The sequence below is a fragment of the Rhineura floridana genome, chromosome 4 (assembly GCF_030035675.1).
Source record: "Rhineura floridana isolate rRhiFlo1 chromosome 4, rRhiFlo1.hap2, whole genome shotgun sequence".
NCBI lineage: Eukaryota > Metazoa > Chordata > Lepidosauria > Squamata > Rhineuridae > Rhineura > Rhineura floridana.
In genome coordinates, this window is record NC_084483.1 from 205,224,385 (window position 1) to 205,239,383 (window position 14,999).

The 14,999-nt window shown below is 48.3% G+C and overlaps 1 protein-coding gene across 1 annotated transcript in view; it reads right to left on the reverse strand.

Annotated features, from left to right (window-relative positions):
• Positions 1 to 1,086: 1,086 nt before the first annotated feature.
• C4H8orf74 (chromosome 4 C8orf74 homolog) overlaps positions 1,087 to 14,999 on the reverse strand; it is a 47,587-nt gene continuing 33,674 nt past the window's right edge. The window contains 2 exon segments of the mRNA XM_061626135.1: positions 1,087 to 1,371; positions 10,864 to 11,264. Of these exon segments, the coding sequence (XP_061482119.1) occupies positions 1,087 to 1,371; positions 10,864 to 11,264 (686 nt within the window).

Here is a 14,999-nt window from a genome sequence, read left to right on the forward strand (position 1 = left end):
GGAAAAGGTGAGTAAGAGGTGACATGACAGAAGTGTTTAAAATTATGCATGATGTGGAGAAAGTGAACTTGGAGGCATCCAGTGAAGATGAATGTTCAGGACAGACAAAAGAAAGTACTTCTGCACACAGTGCATCGCTAAACTATGGCATTTGCTCCCACAAGATGCAGTAATGGCCACCAACTTTGATGGCTTTAGAGGAGAAGACAAACTGGTGGAAGATAAGGCTATCAATGGCTCTACTTGCCATGATGCCTATGCCCTGCTGCCACGATCACAGGCAGTATGCTTCCGAATACCACTTGCTGGAAACTGCAGTAGGGGAGAGTGGGCTTGCACTCATGTGGGCTTCCCATGGTTGGTCACTGTGAGAACAGGATGCTGGACTAGATGGGCCACTGGCCTGATCCAGCATTGCTCTTCTTATGTTCTTATAACTATATAAAACACACACACACCCCAATTTGAGTTAAAAGGAACATTAAACCTTCAGTTTATTAGGAACAGTTGCCACTGGGCATCAGGTAAAGACAGAGGGAGCTCACTGCAAACACTGTGCAGCATCCCAAACCGGGTTCTCACCCTTCAAAAGGACCAGTGAGAAGATATTTTGGAGAAACCATGGAAAAAGGTCTCTGAATGTCAGTGTTTTTCTGGATCCACCACACGTAGACACACACAGCTGGATTTCTTTATAAATCTGTGAACAGAGACTTAGGCCTTGTTCTCATTGGGGTGGTAAACCTGTTTCTGGACTGTTCCGTTTAAGACTACTGGAAGAGATTCACGTGATGGGTTTTTTTTAAAAAAAATCCACTCTCCATAGCAAAGTAGCATGTCAAAGACAAGGTTAGACCACAACACATTCCTCTGACATGCTAGTTTTCTATGGGATATCTGTGAGGGAGAGTTTCGCCTAGTGAGCCCTCACCAGCAGTCTGAAGTGGAATAACCCAGGCATCGATTTACCGCCTCACTGAGAATCCTCCTCAAAGATAGGAAAAGTAGAAGATCTGGGGGGCGGGGGAGGCACAGTCGTACGATTAAGTATTCCGTGGCATGCCAGAGTGACCCTGAACACAACCCTCACTTCTGTTTCTTCTTCTTCTTTGTCTTCTTCTCGTCCTTCTCCCCTTTGTTCTTTTCATCTCCTACTTTCTCCTTTGGCTTCTTCACAGGTTTGCTAGATTTTCTCCCTCGTTCCTCGGGGGAGGGGGGTGGGGGGTAAGGGGCTGGAGGGCTTTGCATCAGGGCCTTCTGCTGAAGCTTCAGCTGCAGGATTTCGAAGGTGGTCTGGATCTCGTTCTGGATGACATCATGGAGACTCTGGACTTGGGCCTTAATGGCTTCTTTGACGAGGGATGCAAGAGCCTGGAAGATAAACACAGGACATCTGGTTTTCTGACGATTCTGCTACACTTAGAATCAAGGTGGAAGCTAAAATGATGAAACTGAGGTTATCATACTTTGGACACATAATGAGTAGCCATGTTTCTCTAGAAAAGACAATAATGCTGGGAAAAACAGAAGGGAGTAGGAAAAGAGGAAGGCCAAACAAGAGATGGATTGACTCCATAAAGGAAGCCACAGACCTGAACTTACAAGATCTGAACAGGGTGGTTCACGACAGATGCTCTTGGAGGTCGCTGATTCATAGGGTCGCCATAAGTCATAATCGACTTGACGGCATATAACAACAACAACAAGGTATTTATAAGCCACATTTTCAGTAAAAAAATACAGCAAGGTGGTATACATCATATAAAGTCACAATAAGATCAATAAAAGCATCAATAGAAACGTCAAGTATAAACATAAAAAAATATTACTGGTTGGTGAAAAGAAATTCACATTGCCAAGGCCTGTCTAAATTATGCCTTTTCCTGGAGATGTCTAAAAGAAGGCAAGAATGATCCCTGCCAAATCTCTACTGGCAAGGAGTTCCACACGGCAGGGTCTGCCACACTAAAGACCCGGTCCCTAGTAAAGGGTGACCAAACCTCAGGAACTGTGTGGGAACCACCAGAAGTGCCTCATCAGAGGATCTCAGTGATTGAAGTGGCAGGGTTTGTTATTCTAAGCTTCCCCCCCCCCCATTACACAAGCAGACAGCACGCTGCCTGCCCCAAACTACTAAAGCAATTTGTCCCATAATATACTATTAGCAGGGCTTTTTTCGTGAGAGTACTCACCAGTATGAAGTACCTGCACCTCTTTCTTGCTGCCTATGCCATTTTGTGCTGGCACCCACAGTAATTTAATCAAGATATGAGTATCTGCTCCTCATTTTTTACCAAAAAAGCACTGACAAGTGCTTGAAAGGAAGCAGTATTTATCTCCATTTTCGATTTCTTTTCATCTTTTCTCATCTATTCTTTTTTAGAAACTACCTAGCTCCTTCTTAAATCCCATATGCTCAACAGCACGAAAAACTATTTCACGCTGCACAATTATTATTTTTTTGACACTGCCCAAAATGTGTCTAGCAGCACGCTAGAGTAAACCTTGCAAAGTGGAACATCACGGATCAGATGGACCTTAAGGCACTTTGGGCCCAAGTTGTTTGTGAATGAACACAAGGACCTTGAACCTGGCCTGGTAGCAAAATATGTCTTTGCTTGCTACTTGGATTTTGAAAGTGGTTATCTAGCGCTGCACCCCAGAATCACTTGCCTTGCCTCAGTGGTAGAGCACCAGCTTTGCATTGAAAAGGGCCCTGGTTCAATCCCCAGGCATCTTCTGGTAGGGCTCAGAAAGTTTCCTCCTTGCCTGAAAAGCTGGAGAGCCACTGTCAGTCAGAGCAGTAGGCAACACTAGCCTAGAAAGGATATTGGTTCCAGGCAGTTACCTATGTTCCTTTGTTGCCAAGAGAGCCAGTGTGGTGTAGTGGTTAAGGTGTTGGACTACGACCTGGGAGACCACACAGCCATGAAGCTCACTGGGCGACCTTGGGCCAGTCACTGCCTCTTAGCCTCAGAGGGGGGCAATGGTAAACCCCCACTGAATACCGCTTACCATGAAAACCTATTCATAGGGGCGCCATAAGTCGGAATCAACTTGAAGGCAGGCCATTTCCATTTTTTTGTTGCCAAATGGTTATCTGAGGCAGAGAGAGCAGGAGATGTCTGGAGGAAGATGCTGACCAAACTAGATATGCCAGCAGCAGCCATGCTTATTGTGTATGGGTCTGACCCCTGTTGAATGTCCAAAGCTGACACCAGAAAGTTGGCCTCTCCCACAAACTTCATCTTAGTCTATTGCCTATATTCCTTCATTACTCAGCCTAACCCCAGGACTAGAGAGGAGCGGGGATGGGAGGAAAATGCAGAGAGCGACCGACTGCGTGGAGATAAAGTGGGAGATAAAAACGCATTAAGAACGTCAGGACATCACAAGAGCCCCATAGCTGGATCCGGCCAGTGGCCCACCTAGGCCAGCATCCTGTTCTCACAGTGGCCAACCAGGTGCCCTGTAATGGGTAGCCCGCAAGCAGGACTCTCCCCACTTGTGACTTCCAATAACTGGTATTCAGAGGCATACTGCTTTTGGAAGTGGTGGGAGAATATAGCCATCATGGCTAGTAGCTTTGGGACTAGGCTTAGGAAATTAGGAGCCCTGCTGGATCAAGCCAAAAGTCCTTCTAGGCCAGTGCCCTCTTCTCACCGGGGCCAAACAGATGTTGTTGGGAAGCCTGCAAGCAGTGCTTGAGATCAACAGCAACTCTCTCCACTTCTCACCAACTGGTATTTAGTGGCCTCTGACATTTGCCTTCCCTTTTTGCTCTTAAAATTAGATCCCCATTCTCACTTTATAAGCTTACAAGAGAGATACATTAATTGAGCCACATCACACACTGGGACCCTCACCCCCCGCTATTTCCATGATTTGTCCCTCTTCTATGACTATGCTTTTACAAAAGTTTCGACCCCGCACATTCGGCGAGGCCGGGGTGGGGCTTGGGAACAGAACTTCAGGCTGGCAAGAAGGCCGGGGAGGGGCCAGCGAGACAGCGTAGAGGCCCATATGGGTCAGGGAGGCAGCACAGCGGATGAGTGTGCAATGCTTGTCAACAGAAGCCATCAGGCAGCTGTGACAACTGGCCCCCAGCCAATCTCCCAGGAGCTATTGAGGTTGGAGGAGATCCATCCGATCTCGAGGGCCTCTCCTGTGGTGGGACCAAATCCAGGAGTTTCAAGGAACCAGGAAGGGCGAAAGCTGGGAGGCTTCTTTCCAGCTGCGCACAGGGTGGTATGTTGAACAATCCCCTGAAATGCTCCAGGATTTGTGTTAAGTTCAAAAGGTGACTTTCTGGGAGCTCACCCACGGTTGCTGGCAGCGTGGTGAGATGCACACGCGTAGGCATTAATGGCCCACTTATTCCACTCCGTACTTGAGCTGACAATAACAACACTTCAGAGTTTCATTCAGTTTCTCAAACAATGTGCTCCCAGGCAGAGGAGCAGCGAGGAAGCGAGTCTCGGCAGGTGGAGGTTTTCTGTCTGGAGGGCGATAGACTTGTCACCGCTTGATTATGCAAAGCAAGGCTGGAGTTTTGGAAGAGGCAGCCAGAAGCATATCACTTTGAGATGCTGTCAATTGCGAGCTGGAGCTGAGAGCTGGGAGGGAAAGACCTGTCCATTTCGGTTCTCGCCCTTCTCATTTTTCCAGTTTTAAACTTAGTTCTCCACACTTCTGCAGCAATGTGCAATTTTTTTTTAAAAAAGAAAGCCCTCGTGATAATTCTCTAGCATTTTAGTGCAAATTTCTCCTTAAGAAAACACATTTTTCTAGGCAGTTTTGACTACTATTCTTGTCAAATGTATTATATGACAAGAAATGGTTTGCTAAAATGTGTTTGTTATTTTGCAAACCACTTCTTGTCATATAATGTGTTTTTGCATGTTATCTCCACAGTCACACACTTTCCCCTATACTAGTCTGCATTTTTGTAAGCATTGTTTGGCTGGCAAACTGCCTCGAAAAATTAGAGTAAGTACAAATTTCAAAGGGAGGCTCTGTTTTGGTTCTTGTATTGTTTTGGAAAGTGCGAATTGGTAGATTCAAATGTGAACTGAATTGAAATTCTCGCCCATCCCTAGCTGAGAGATCCAAATAATGGAATAAACAGTGCAAACTGTGATTGGTTCACTGGTTGAAGACTTGTGGGCTTCCTAGAGGGATCTGGATGGCCATTGTGCAGTCAGCATTGTGGACCAGATCAGGCCTGTGGTCTGATCCAACAGCCAGGCTCTTCTTCTGTTTTTAAGGCAACAGTTCAGTGCAGTAACAGGAGAAACTGCAGCAAAATCTGCTGGAGATAGTTCTCTGCAAGCTTAAAGCAAGCAAGCTCAAAAGGCCCTTCACAACTTGGGCCCAGGATATCTTAAGGACCGCTTGATCCCTTATATCCCAGCCCAATCGCTGAAATCTTTGGGGGAGTCTCTGCTGGTGGTCCCCCATGGCTCAGATGCAAGGCTCATAAGGACTAGAATCCCTGCTTTCACTGTTGTGGGGCCCAAGTCTCTGGGGACTCCCTCCCAACTACGATTAGACAGGCACCATCCTTGTTGAACTTCAGGTGCATGACGAAGACTTTCTTGTTCCAGCAGGCATTTTAAGGTAGTGTTCGGCTTTACGATACATTTTTATTGTTTCATTTTTTGTATTCCACTTAGAAATGCTAATGATTAAGTGGTATATAAATGTCGTAAATAAACAAAAGACATAAATATAAATAAGAGAAGCAGCGAGCAGTTCCTGGGCATGTGCTGCCCCACTCCACTTCTTAAGTAAGTGTTGATTGGGCCAAGAGGCAATGAGTGCCTTCCCACGTCAAGCAGTGGGAAGACAGAAGCTAGGGTTGTTGGGGAGGGTGTAACCGGAGACCACCAGGCAGTAGCAGGTTATGGAGAGAGGTGGCGATGGTGCTGGATGCCACAGTCGTGGGCTGTGAGAGCAACCAGCAAGACTTTCAAAATGGTCAGGGTCTAAATTGGGAGAGGGGAGGTTCAGGCCTGGGGTCTAAGTATGCTCCCCCCTAGGCCTTTGTATCTGGCCTGGCTTTCTCCAGGCCACGCCTCCCCATCAGGCCACACCCCTCAAGTGCTTTGGCCTGGCTAGATGTGTCCTGGGACTGTGTTTATACTTCTTGCTTGCCTGGGTGGAAGACAGAGGTGTGCACGTGCCTGTCTGTGTACAAATAAACCTCTGACTCTTGCATGGCTGCAACGCAACCTCACATCTGTTGCTCTGCTCATTTTCGCATCTGGCCCCACACACCACTTGCATGTGGCCCCCGGAATGTTGCCCACAAGGTAGCGTGGGCCTCTGGGCGGAAAACAATTTCCTCACTCCAGCCCTAAATCTTCCATGTTGTGTTAAGAATTAGTATGATTACACAAGCCAAGCCCCGCTGGCTCAGGCCAAAGGCCCATCTAGTCCAGCATCCTCTTCTCATGGTGGCCATCCAGAGGCTCATCTGGAAGCCCACAAGCAGGATGTGAATGCACCAAATGTTTGTTGTTATGTGCCTTCAAGTCGACTATGACTTATGGCGACCCCATGAATCAGCGACCTCCAAGAGCATCTGTCATGAACCACCCTGCTCAGATCTTGTAAGTTCAGGTCTGTGGCTTCCTTTATGGAGCCAATCCATCTCTTGTTTGGCCTTCCCCTTTTTCTACTCCCTTCTGTTTTTCCCAGCATGATTGTCTTTTCTAGTGAATCATGTCTTCTCATGATGTGTCCAAAGTATGATAACCTCAGTTTCATCATTTTAGCTTCTAGTGACAGTTCTGTTTTAATTTTTTCTGACACCCGATTATTTGTCTGTTTCGCTGTCCATGGTATGTGCAAAACTCTCCTCCAACATCACATTTCAAATGAGCTTCTAGTGATAGTTCTGGTTTAATTTGTTCTAAGACCCAGTTATTTGTCTTTTTCGCAGTCCATGGTATGCGCAAAGCTCTCTTCCAACACCACATTTCAAATGGCCTGCTGATAAGCAGATAGGGTTTGAGGCATGTGCAAGCCGGAGAGGGAGGTGCGGGGCCAAGTTATAGGAAATTTGGGTGGCAGGCGCTGGAAGGGTGCTGTTAGCAGACCACGCCGGAATAGGGGAACACGGGACAGATGCATTATATCTATCCCATGTTCCGGGTCTGCTCAGAACCAGACGAAAACTGGGGGACGCAAGGTTCCTACCGACCTTCGACTGCTGTTATGTAATGCCAGGTCTGTGGCTCAGAAAACCTCGCTCATCCATGATATGATCTTGGATGGGCGCACAGACCTGGCATGTATTACGGAAACTTGGCTGGACGAAGCCTCTGCTCCAATTCTTGAGGCCATGTGTCCGCCAGGTTTCCGTTACGCACAGCAGCCGAGGGTGGGAAGGCGGGGAGGGGGTGTGGCAGTCATCTATCGAGAGTCCTTGGTTTTTGCCAGACCTCCCCTCCATAGGACTCAATTTGTTGATTGTATGTACTGGAGGTTGGGCCCGAAGGGCAGTTTAGGGATCTTGCTGGTGTACCGCCCACCCCGCTGCACGGCAGATCCCCTGGCCGAGGTGCTGGAGGTGGTCTCGGCTGTACGGGCATTGTCCCCAGAGCTGTTGGTTCTGGGTGACTTTAACGTGCATGCCGAGGCCGCTCTCATAGGAGCCCCTCGGGATTTCCTGGAAACCATGGCTTCCTGGGAACTGTACCTAAGTAATACTGGGCCCACCCATGTAGCCGGTCATGCTCTCGACCTAGTATTTGTCCTGGGAGAGGAGAGAAGTGGTCTGAAGTTGGGAGTGATTCTTGCCACTCCTGTGTCATGGTCAGACCACTACCTGGTAAATATGGACTTCTCGTTGCCATGCCCCCTCCGCAGGGGTGAAGGACCTATTAAAATGGTCCGCCCCAGACGCCTGATGGATCCGGATGGATTCCTGATGCGCTTGGGGAATTGGAGCCTGCTGAAGGTCGCCCGGTCGAAACCCTGGTGAAGGAGTGGAATGTGGGGATCACCAGGGCATTAGACCGGGTGGCTCCGAAACGTCCTCTCCCCCTGAATAGAACTCAGCTAGCACCATGGTATACACCGCGGTTGCGTAGTCTGAGACAGGAGGTGAGACGACTAGAGCGCCGGTGGCGGAAATCCCGCTCCGAAGATGTCCGGACACAGGTTAGAGCAGCAGTAGCTGCCTACCAAGTGGCAATAAAGGTAGGAAAGAAGGCTTTCTTTGCTGCCTCTATTGCGTCTGCGGAGTGCTGTCCCAGGAGGCTGTTCCAGGTGGTCCAAAGCCTGGTCGGTCCAGTTGCTCAGGAACCCTTGGAACAGTCAAAAGCCTCCTGTGACTTATTAGCAAAACACTTCGCCGATAAAATCGAACACTTACGGAGCTCGATCCCGTGCGCCGTGGACACAATGGATGAACCAGAGTTGGCCAGTTGCATGCCGGTAAATTGGGATCGGTTTCGGCTTCTCCCTTCTGAGGAAGTGGACAAGGTGCTTTCATCTGTGAAGCCAACCACTTGTCTTACTGATCCTTGCCCTTCGTGGCTCCTTGTGAGCTGCAGAGAGAAATTGGGCGAGGGGATCAAAGCGGTGGTAAACGCATCCTTGAAAGAGGGTGTGATGCCATCAGCCTTCAAGGAGGCAATTGTAAAGCCCATCTTAAAGAAGCCCTCCTTGGATCCCCAAGTATTTGATAACTTCCGCCCAATTTCGAATCTACCATTTCTGGGCAAGGTCACTGAGCGAGTGGTGGCCAACCAGTTGTCAGCACACTTGGATGAAACGGATTATTTGGATCCATACCAATCAGGTTTCAGGACTGGTCACGGAACTGAAACAGCCTGGGTCGCTCTGGTAGATGATTTGAGGAGGGCATTAGATAGGGGAGAATCCACCTTTCTTGTCCTCCTCGATCTCTCAGCGGCTTTTGATACTGTCGACCACAGTATCCTTCTGCTTCGCCTGGAGGGATTGGGAATTGGAGGCACTGTATTACAGTGGTTCCATTCCTTTCTCTCCGACAGGTACCAACAGGTAGCGTTGGGGGAGGAAGTATCAGAACCTTGGCCTCTCAATTGTGGTGTGCCACAGGGCTCTATCCTCTCTTCCATGCTATTTAACATCTATATGAAGCCGCTGGGGGCAATCATCAGGAGATTTGGGCTGCAGCGTCATCAATATGCGGATGACACTCAGCTCTATCTCTCGTTTAAATCTTCACCAGAGTTGGCTGTGGAGACCTTGTCCAAGTGCCTGGAATCCGTGAGTGGATGGATGGGAAGGAACAAGCTGAAGCTGAACCCTGATAAGACCGAGGTACTACTTGTGGGGGACAACAGAAGGTTGGGCGACATTGACCTGAAGTTCAACGGGGTGAGTCTACCCCTAAAGGACCAGGTCCGCAGCCTTGGGGTTGTGCTTGATTCCAGGCTGTCCATGGAGGCTCAGATTTCGGCAGTGAGCTGGGCAGCCTGGTACCAACTACACCTCATACGAAGGCTGCAACCCTACCTTCCTGTTCACCAGCTCCCACTAGTGGTACATGCCCTGGTCACCTCTTGTTTGGACTACTGTAATGCGCTCTACGTGGGGTTACCCTTGAAAACGGTCCGGAAATTACTACTGATACAAAATGCGGCGGCTCGACTACTTAGGAATAGTCGCCGCCGAGATCACATCACACCAGTGTTGTTCGACCTACACTGGCTACCAGTTGTTTTCCGAGCCCAATTCAAGGTGTTGGTATTGACCTTTAAATCCCTACACGGTTTCGGCCCAGTTTATCTCACGGAGCGCCTTCAACGCCACCAATTATGCCGCCCGACAAGATCGGCCACACAGGGCCTTCTCTCAATCCCGCCAACAAAAACAGCCAGATTGGCGGGTACTAGAGAGAGGGCATTCTCAGTGGTGGCCCCCACTCTTTGGAACTCCCTCCCACAAGATCTCCGGCACGCCTCTTCCCTAAATGTGTTTCGGAAAGCCTTAAAGACCTGGCTCTTTCAGCAGGCCTTCGGGGTATCCGGGGAGGGTTAATTGTTATAACTGTAATGCCTCCTGCCCAGTTTTAATATTGTTGCTGCAGATGTATTGTTTTTATATTGTATTACTGTATTTTATTAATTGTATTCTAACAATTTTGTAAGTCGCCTAGAGTGGCCATTGGCCAGATAGGCGACGAAGAAATTAAATTTATTATTATTATTATTATTATTATTATTATCCGCTTTTTTCACTGTTCAGAATGCACCAATACTCTCTCACTTATGTCCTTCAGCAAATGGTATTCCAAGGCATACTGCCTCCAACAGAGGAGGCTGAGCATAGCCATCATGGCTAGCATCCACAGATAACCTTGTCCTCTGTGCATTTGTCTAATCCTCTTTTAAAGCCATCCAATGTGGTGGCCATCACTGTCTCCTGGGGGAGCAAATTCCATAGCTCCAAACAAGCGTTGTGCAAAGAAGTCTTTCCATTTGTCTGTCCTGAATCTTCGGACATTCAGCTTCACTGGATGGCCCCACTGAGCTCTAGTATGATGGGAGAGGGAGCAACATTTCTCCTGAACGACTTCTCCGCACCATACAGAATACCACGGGGGATATCTACCTCCAATGTCGGAGGCAGTATGATTCTGAGTGACAGTTGCCGGAAGCCGCAGGAGGGGAGAGTGCTGTTGCCCTTCAGGTCCTGCTTGGCGCATCTGGTTGGCCACTGTGAGAACAGAGTGCTGGACTAGATGGGCCTTTACTCTGATCTAGCAGGGCTCTCCTTATGCTGTCATGTTTATAATACAAATTATTAAGTGGTACAAAAATGTTTTAAATAAATCTGTTTGTACCACCAACTCTCCTCATTTACCTCTGTGCCCAGGGCCTCTGTCTGCCTTCTGACACTCCTGTACACTCCCTGAAGCAGGTTTTCCCTCTCTACTCGCAAGGTTTCCCGGATCTGCAGGATGGTGGCCCGTTTTTCATCTTCAGCTGCCAAGAGAGCAGCCAGCTGCTGGTTGTACTTCCAGACTTCGACATCCATGCCCTCCATCAGCGGGAGAGGCCGGGGAGGAGCACAGACCTCTAGGCTGGCAAAGGTTTGATGGCGGTCTCTCTCCCGGGCCAGCACAAACTGGTACAGCCAGTGATGCTTGATGAACGTGTTGTGAAAGTAATCACAGATGGCACACAGCTGGAAAGCAGGGAGCTTCACCCGGAAGGCAACAAGTTTCTCCTGCAGGAGTTTGATGGTTTGTGAAAGGGGCAAGCCTGCGGCACAGGGAAAGGAAATTATTATTATTATTATTATTATTATTATTATTATTATTATTATTATTATTATCTTGCCCTTCCTCGCATAGGGCAGTAAACAGAAAAGCAGCAAAACAATGCAACTGAAAATAAAATAAAAACGTACTTAAAGCATTTTAAAACATTAAGAACATCTAAAAACAACATATTCTATGGAATTGTTTTAAATTGTTTCCACATATTTGCATATTCTGTTCATTTATTATTACATTTATATCCACCTTTCCTCCAAGGAGCTCAGGGTGGTGTACAAATATGGTTCTCCCCCACCCGATTTTATCCTCACTACAACCCTGTGCAGTAGGTTAGGCTGAGAGCCAGTGACTGGCCCAAGGTCATCCAGTAAGCTTCATGGCCGATTGAGATTATTTTTTATGTTGGTTTTCATTGATGTTTTCCCTGCGAAATCGCTTTGAGATATTTTGCAGGAAGTGATCCACAAGTGGAATTTTAAAAAATGGAATAAATAAATAACATGATCGATTTAATTCCATTCAGGGAAGCCCAGAGCAGTTTACCTGAGGTTCTCTCAGAGTGGTTCCTCATCATTTTCATTCTGCACTTTAGGATGTCCAAGGTCACCACCCCAAGCAATTTACAATCAAAACTGGATGTGAGAGATGAAACAAAGGGAGAGGGGGTGGAAAATAAAGACAGTGGGTGAGAAGATGTGATGATTTCAACGACACCTTTTTAGGCTGGCCATAGTAGAGTACTGGGTTTTAAAGGCACAGGGTCTAAAGGGAAAGTGGGTTCTGAGAAGGGGGATGAAGGAAGTAAGCCAAGGAGACAGGAAACTAGGGTTACTGTTGGTGTACCATCTACCCTGCTGCCCGGCAGCCTCTCTGACTGAGCTGGTAGAGGCCATCTTGGCTGAGGAGCCCAGAACAATAGTCCTGAGTGATTTCAATGTCCATGCTGAGGCTGCCACTAGTGTTCTGGCTCGGGACTTCATGGCCTCCATGTAGGCCATGGGGCTGTCTCAAGTTGTCACTGGCCCAACACATAGGTCAGGACACACCCTCGACTTGGTTTTTGCTCCAGATGGAAGAAGGGGTGGTCTGGAGATGGGGTGATGGTGGATGTCACCCCATTGTCATGGTCAGATCACTTCCTGGTGAAGTTTAGACTGATGGCTCCAATCCTTCCCTGCAGGGGTGGTGGACAGACTAAGATGGTCCACCCCCGGAGACTAATGGAATCCACTGGAATCCTGAATGCCCTGGGGGAGTTCCCAGTAGATAGTGCAGGTGACCCAATTGAAGCCCTTGTCATGCTGTGGAACAGTGAGGCGCGTCAGGCTCTTGACATGGTTGCCCCTGAGCGCCCTCTCCAACACTGTGGAGCCTGGTTTGCACCTTGGTATACCAGTGAGCTAAGGGCAATGAAACAGGATGGACGACGGCTAGAGCGCAAGTGGCAAAAGACGTGCTGTGAGGCTGATTGGGCACGAGTAAAACATCAGAACTGTGCCTACTGTGTGGCGGTGAGGGCAGCAAAGAAGGCCCACTTCTCTGCCTCTATTGCATCCACAAGTAGCTGTCCAGTGGAGCTTTTCCGTATTGTCAGGGGTCTGTTGACATCACATCCAGGAAACTGAGTTTTAGACTCTTCAGAGGCCCACTGTGAATTGTTTGCAAGGCACTTTGAGGGTAAAGTTGCTCGTCTCCATAGCAGTCTTGATGCCCCATCCACATCTACTGAAGTCCCCAATGAGGTGTCCAGTGCAACATCTGCTGCAACTTCTTGGGAACAGTTTCAGTTGATGCAGCCTGTAAAGCTTGCTGAGGGGGTTTGACAGAGTGGATCCAGGGTGTGGTCAACGCATCTTTGTGGGAGGAGTGGTTCCAGCCACCCTGAAAGAGGTGGTGATCCAACTATTCCTGAAAAAGCCCACCCTGGACCCATTGGTCTGCGACAATTACCATTGGGTCGCAAATACCCCCTTTTTAGGGAAGGTGATTGAGAGGGTTGTGGCACAGCAATTGCAAGTACTCTTGGATGAAACAGATAATCTTGACCCATCCCAGTCTGGGTTCAGGCCTGGTTATGGGACTGAATCGGCCTTGGTTGCCCTGATGGATGACCTTTATTGGGAGAAGGATGGGGGAGTGCGACCCTGTTACTCTTACTTGATCTCTCAGCGGCTTTTGATACCATTGACCATGGTATCCTTCTGGGCCGACTTGATGAAATGGGTATTGGAGGCACTGTTTTACAGTGGTTCCGATCCTATCTTCAAAGTCGTGTTCAGAGAATAGCATTTCAGCCCCCTGGCAGTTGTGTTGTGGAGTGCCGCAGGGTACCATCTTGTCCCCCATGCTGTTTAACATCTGTATGAAGCCCTTGCGAGTGGTCATCAGGAGATTTGCATGAGGTGTCAGCAGTATGCTGATGATACCCAGCTCTATTTTTCCATAACATCTGAATCAGGAGAGGCCGTGCAAGCCCTAGACAGTTGCCTGGACTCGGTGGTGGGCTGGATGAGGGCCAATAAACTGACTCTGAATCCTAGCAAGATGAAGGCGCTGTGGGATGGCAGTTCCTGAGTTTAGATAATTGGTCAGTTGCCTACTTTCGATGGGGTTGTACTCCCTCTGAAAGAGCAGGTCCATAGTCTGGGGGTGCTCCTGGATCCATCTTTGTCACTAGAGGCCCAGGTGACCTCAGTGGCTAGGAGTGCCTTTTACCAGCTTTGGCTGGTAAGACAGCTGCAGCTGTTTCTGGACCGCGATAGCCTGACCACTGTTGTCTATGCACTGGTAATCTCTAGGCTGGATTACTGTAATGCGCTCTATGTGGGGCTGCCCTTGAGTTTGGTCTGGAAGCTGCAGCTGGTCCAAAATGTGGTGGTGAAACTCCTCACTGGGGCAGGGTATTGCCAACATGTCAGCCCGTTGCTGAAAGAATTGCACTGGCTGCCCATTCGCTACTGGGCCAAGTTCAAGGTTCTAGTCTTGGTGTACAAAGCCCTTTACAGCTTGGGACCAGGATACTTGAAAGACCGTCTTACCCCTTGTATACCCAGTCGATCATTGCGCTATGCAGATGAGGGTCTCCTGCAGATACCATCTTATCAGGAGGTTCGATCTGCACAACATAGGAAACGGACCTTTAGTGTGGCGGCACTTACCCTGTGGAATTCCCTCCCCTTAAATATTAATCAGGTGCTATCTCTGTTATCTTTTTGGCACCTATTGAAGACCTTCCTCTTTCAACAAGCCTTTTAAGTTGAGAACTTATCCCAGTCTTTTTTTAAAAAATGTTTTCAAAGATGTTTTGTTTTAATGTATTTTAAAGTCTGTTTTCATGATGTTTTAAAGTGTTTTTAGTGCTTTTGTTTGCTACCCTGGGCTCCTGCTAGGAGGAAGGGCAGGATATAAATCAAACAGTAAACTAATAAATAAATAAATAAATAAGCCAAGAAAGGTCACAAAGGCATTCTAAGGGGAGGTGTTTCTGGAGCAGCCTTCGCCAACCTGGTGCCCTCCAGATGTTTTGTGTTGGCTGGGGCCGCTGGGAGTTGTAGTTCACAACTTTTGGACGGCACCAAGGTTGGCAAAGGCTGTGTTGGAAGGGTGAAGATCAAGGCTTCATCAGATGGACGGCTGCTTAGTATGAATGATGTCTCCGCTCAGCAGGTAGGAGGCATCACACAGCAGGATGATACCTGCACTGATCCCTGAGCCCCTC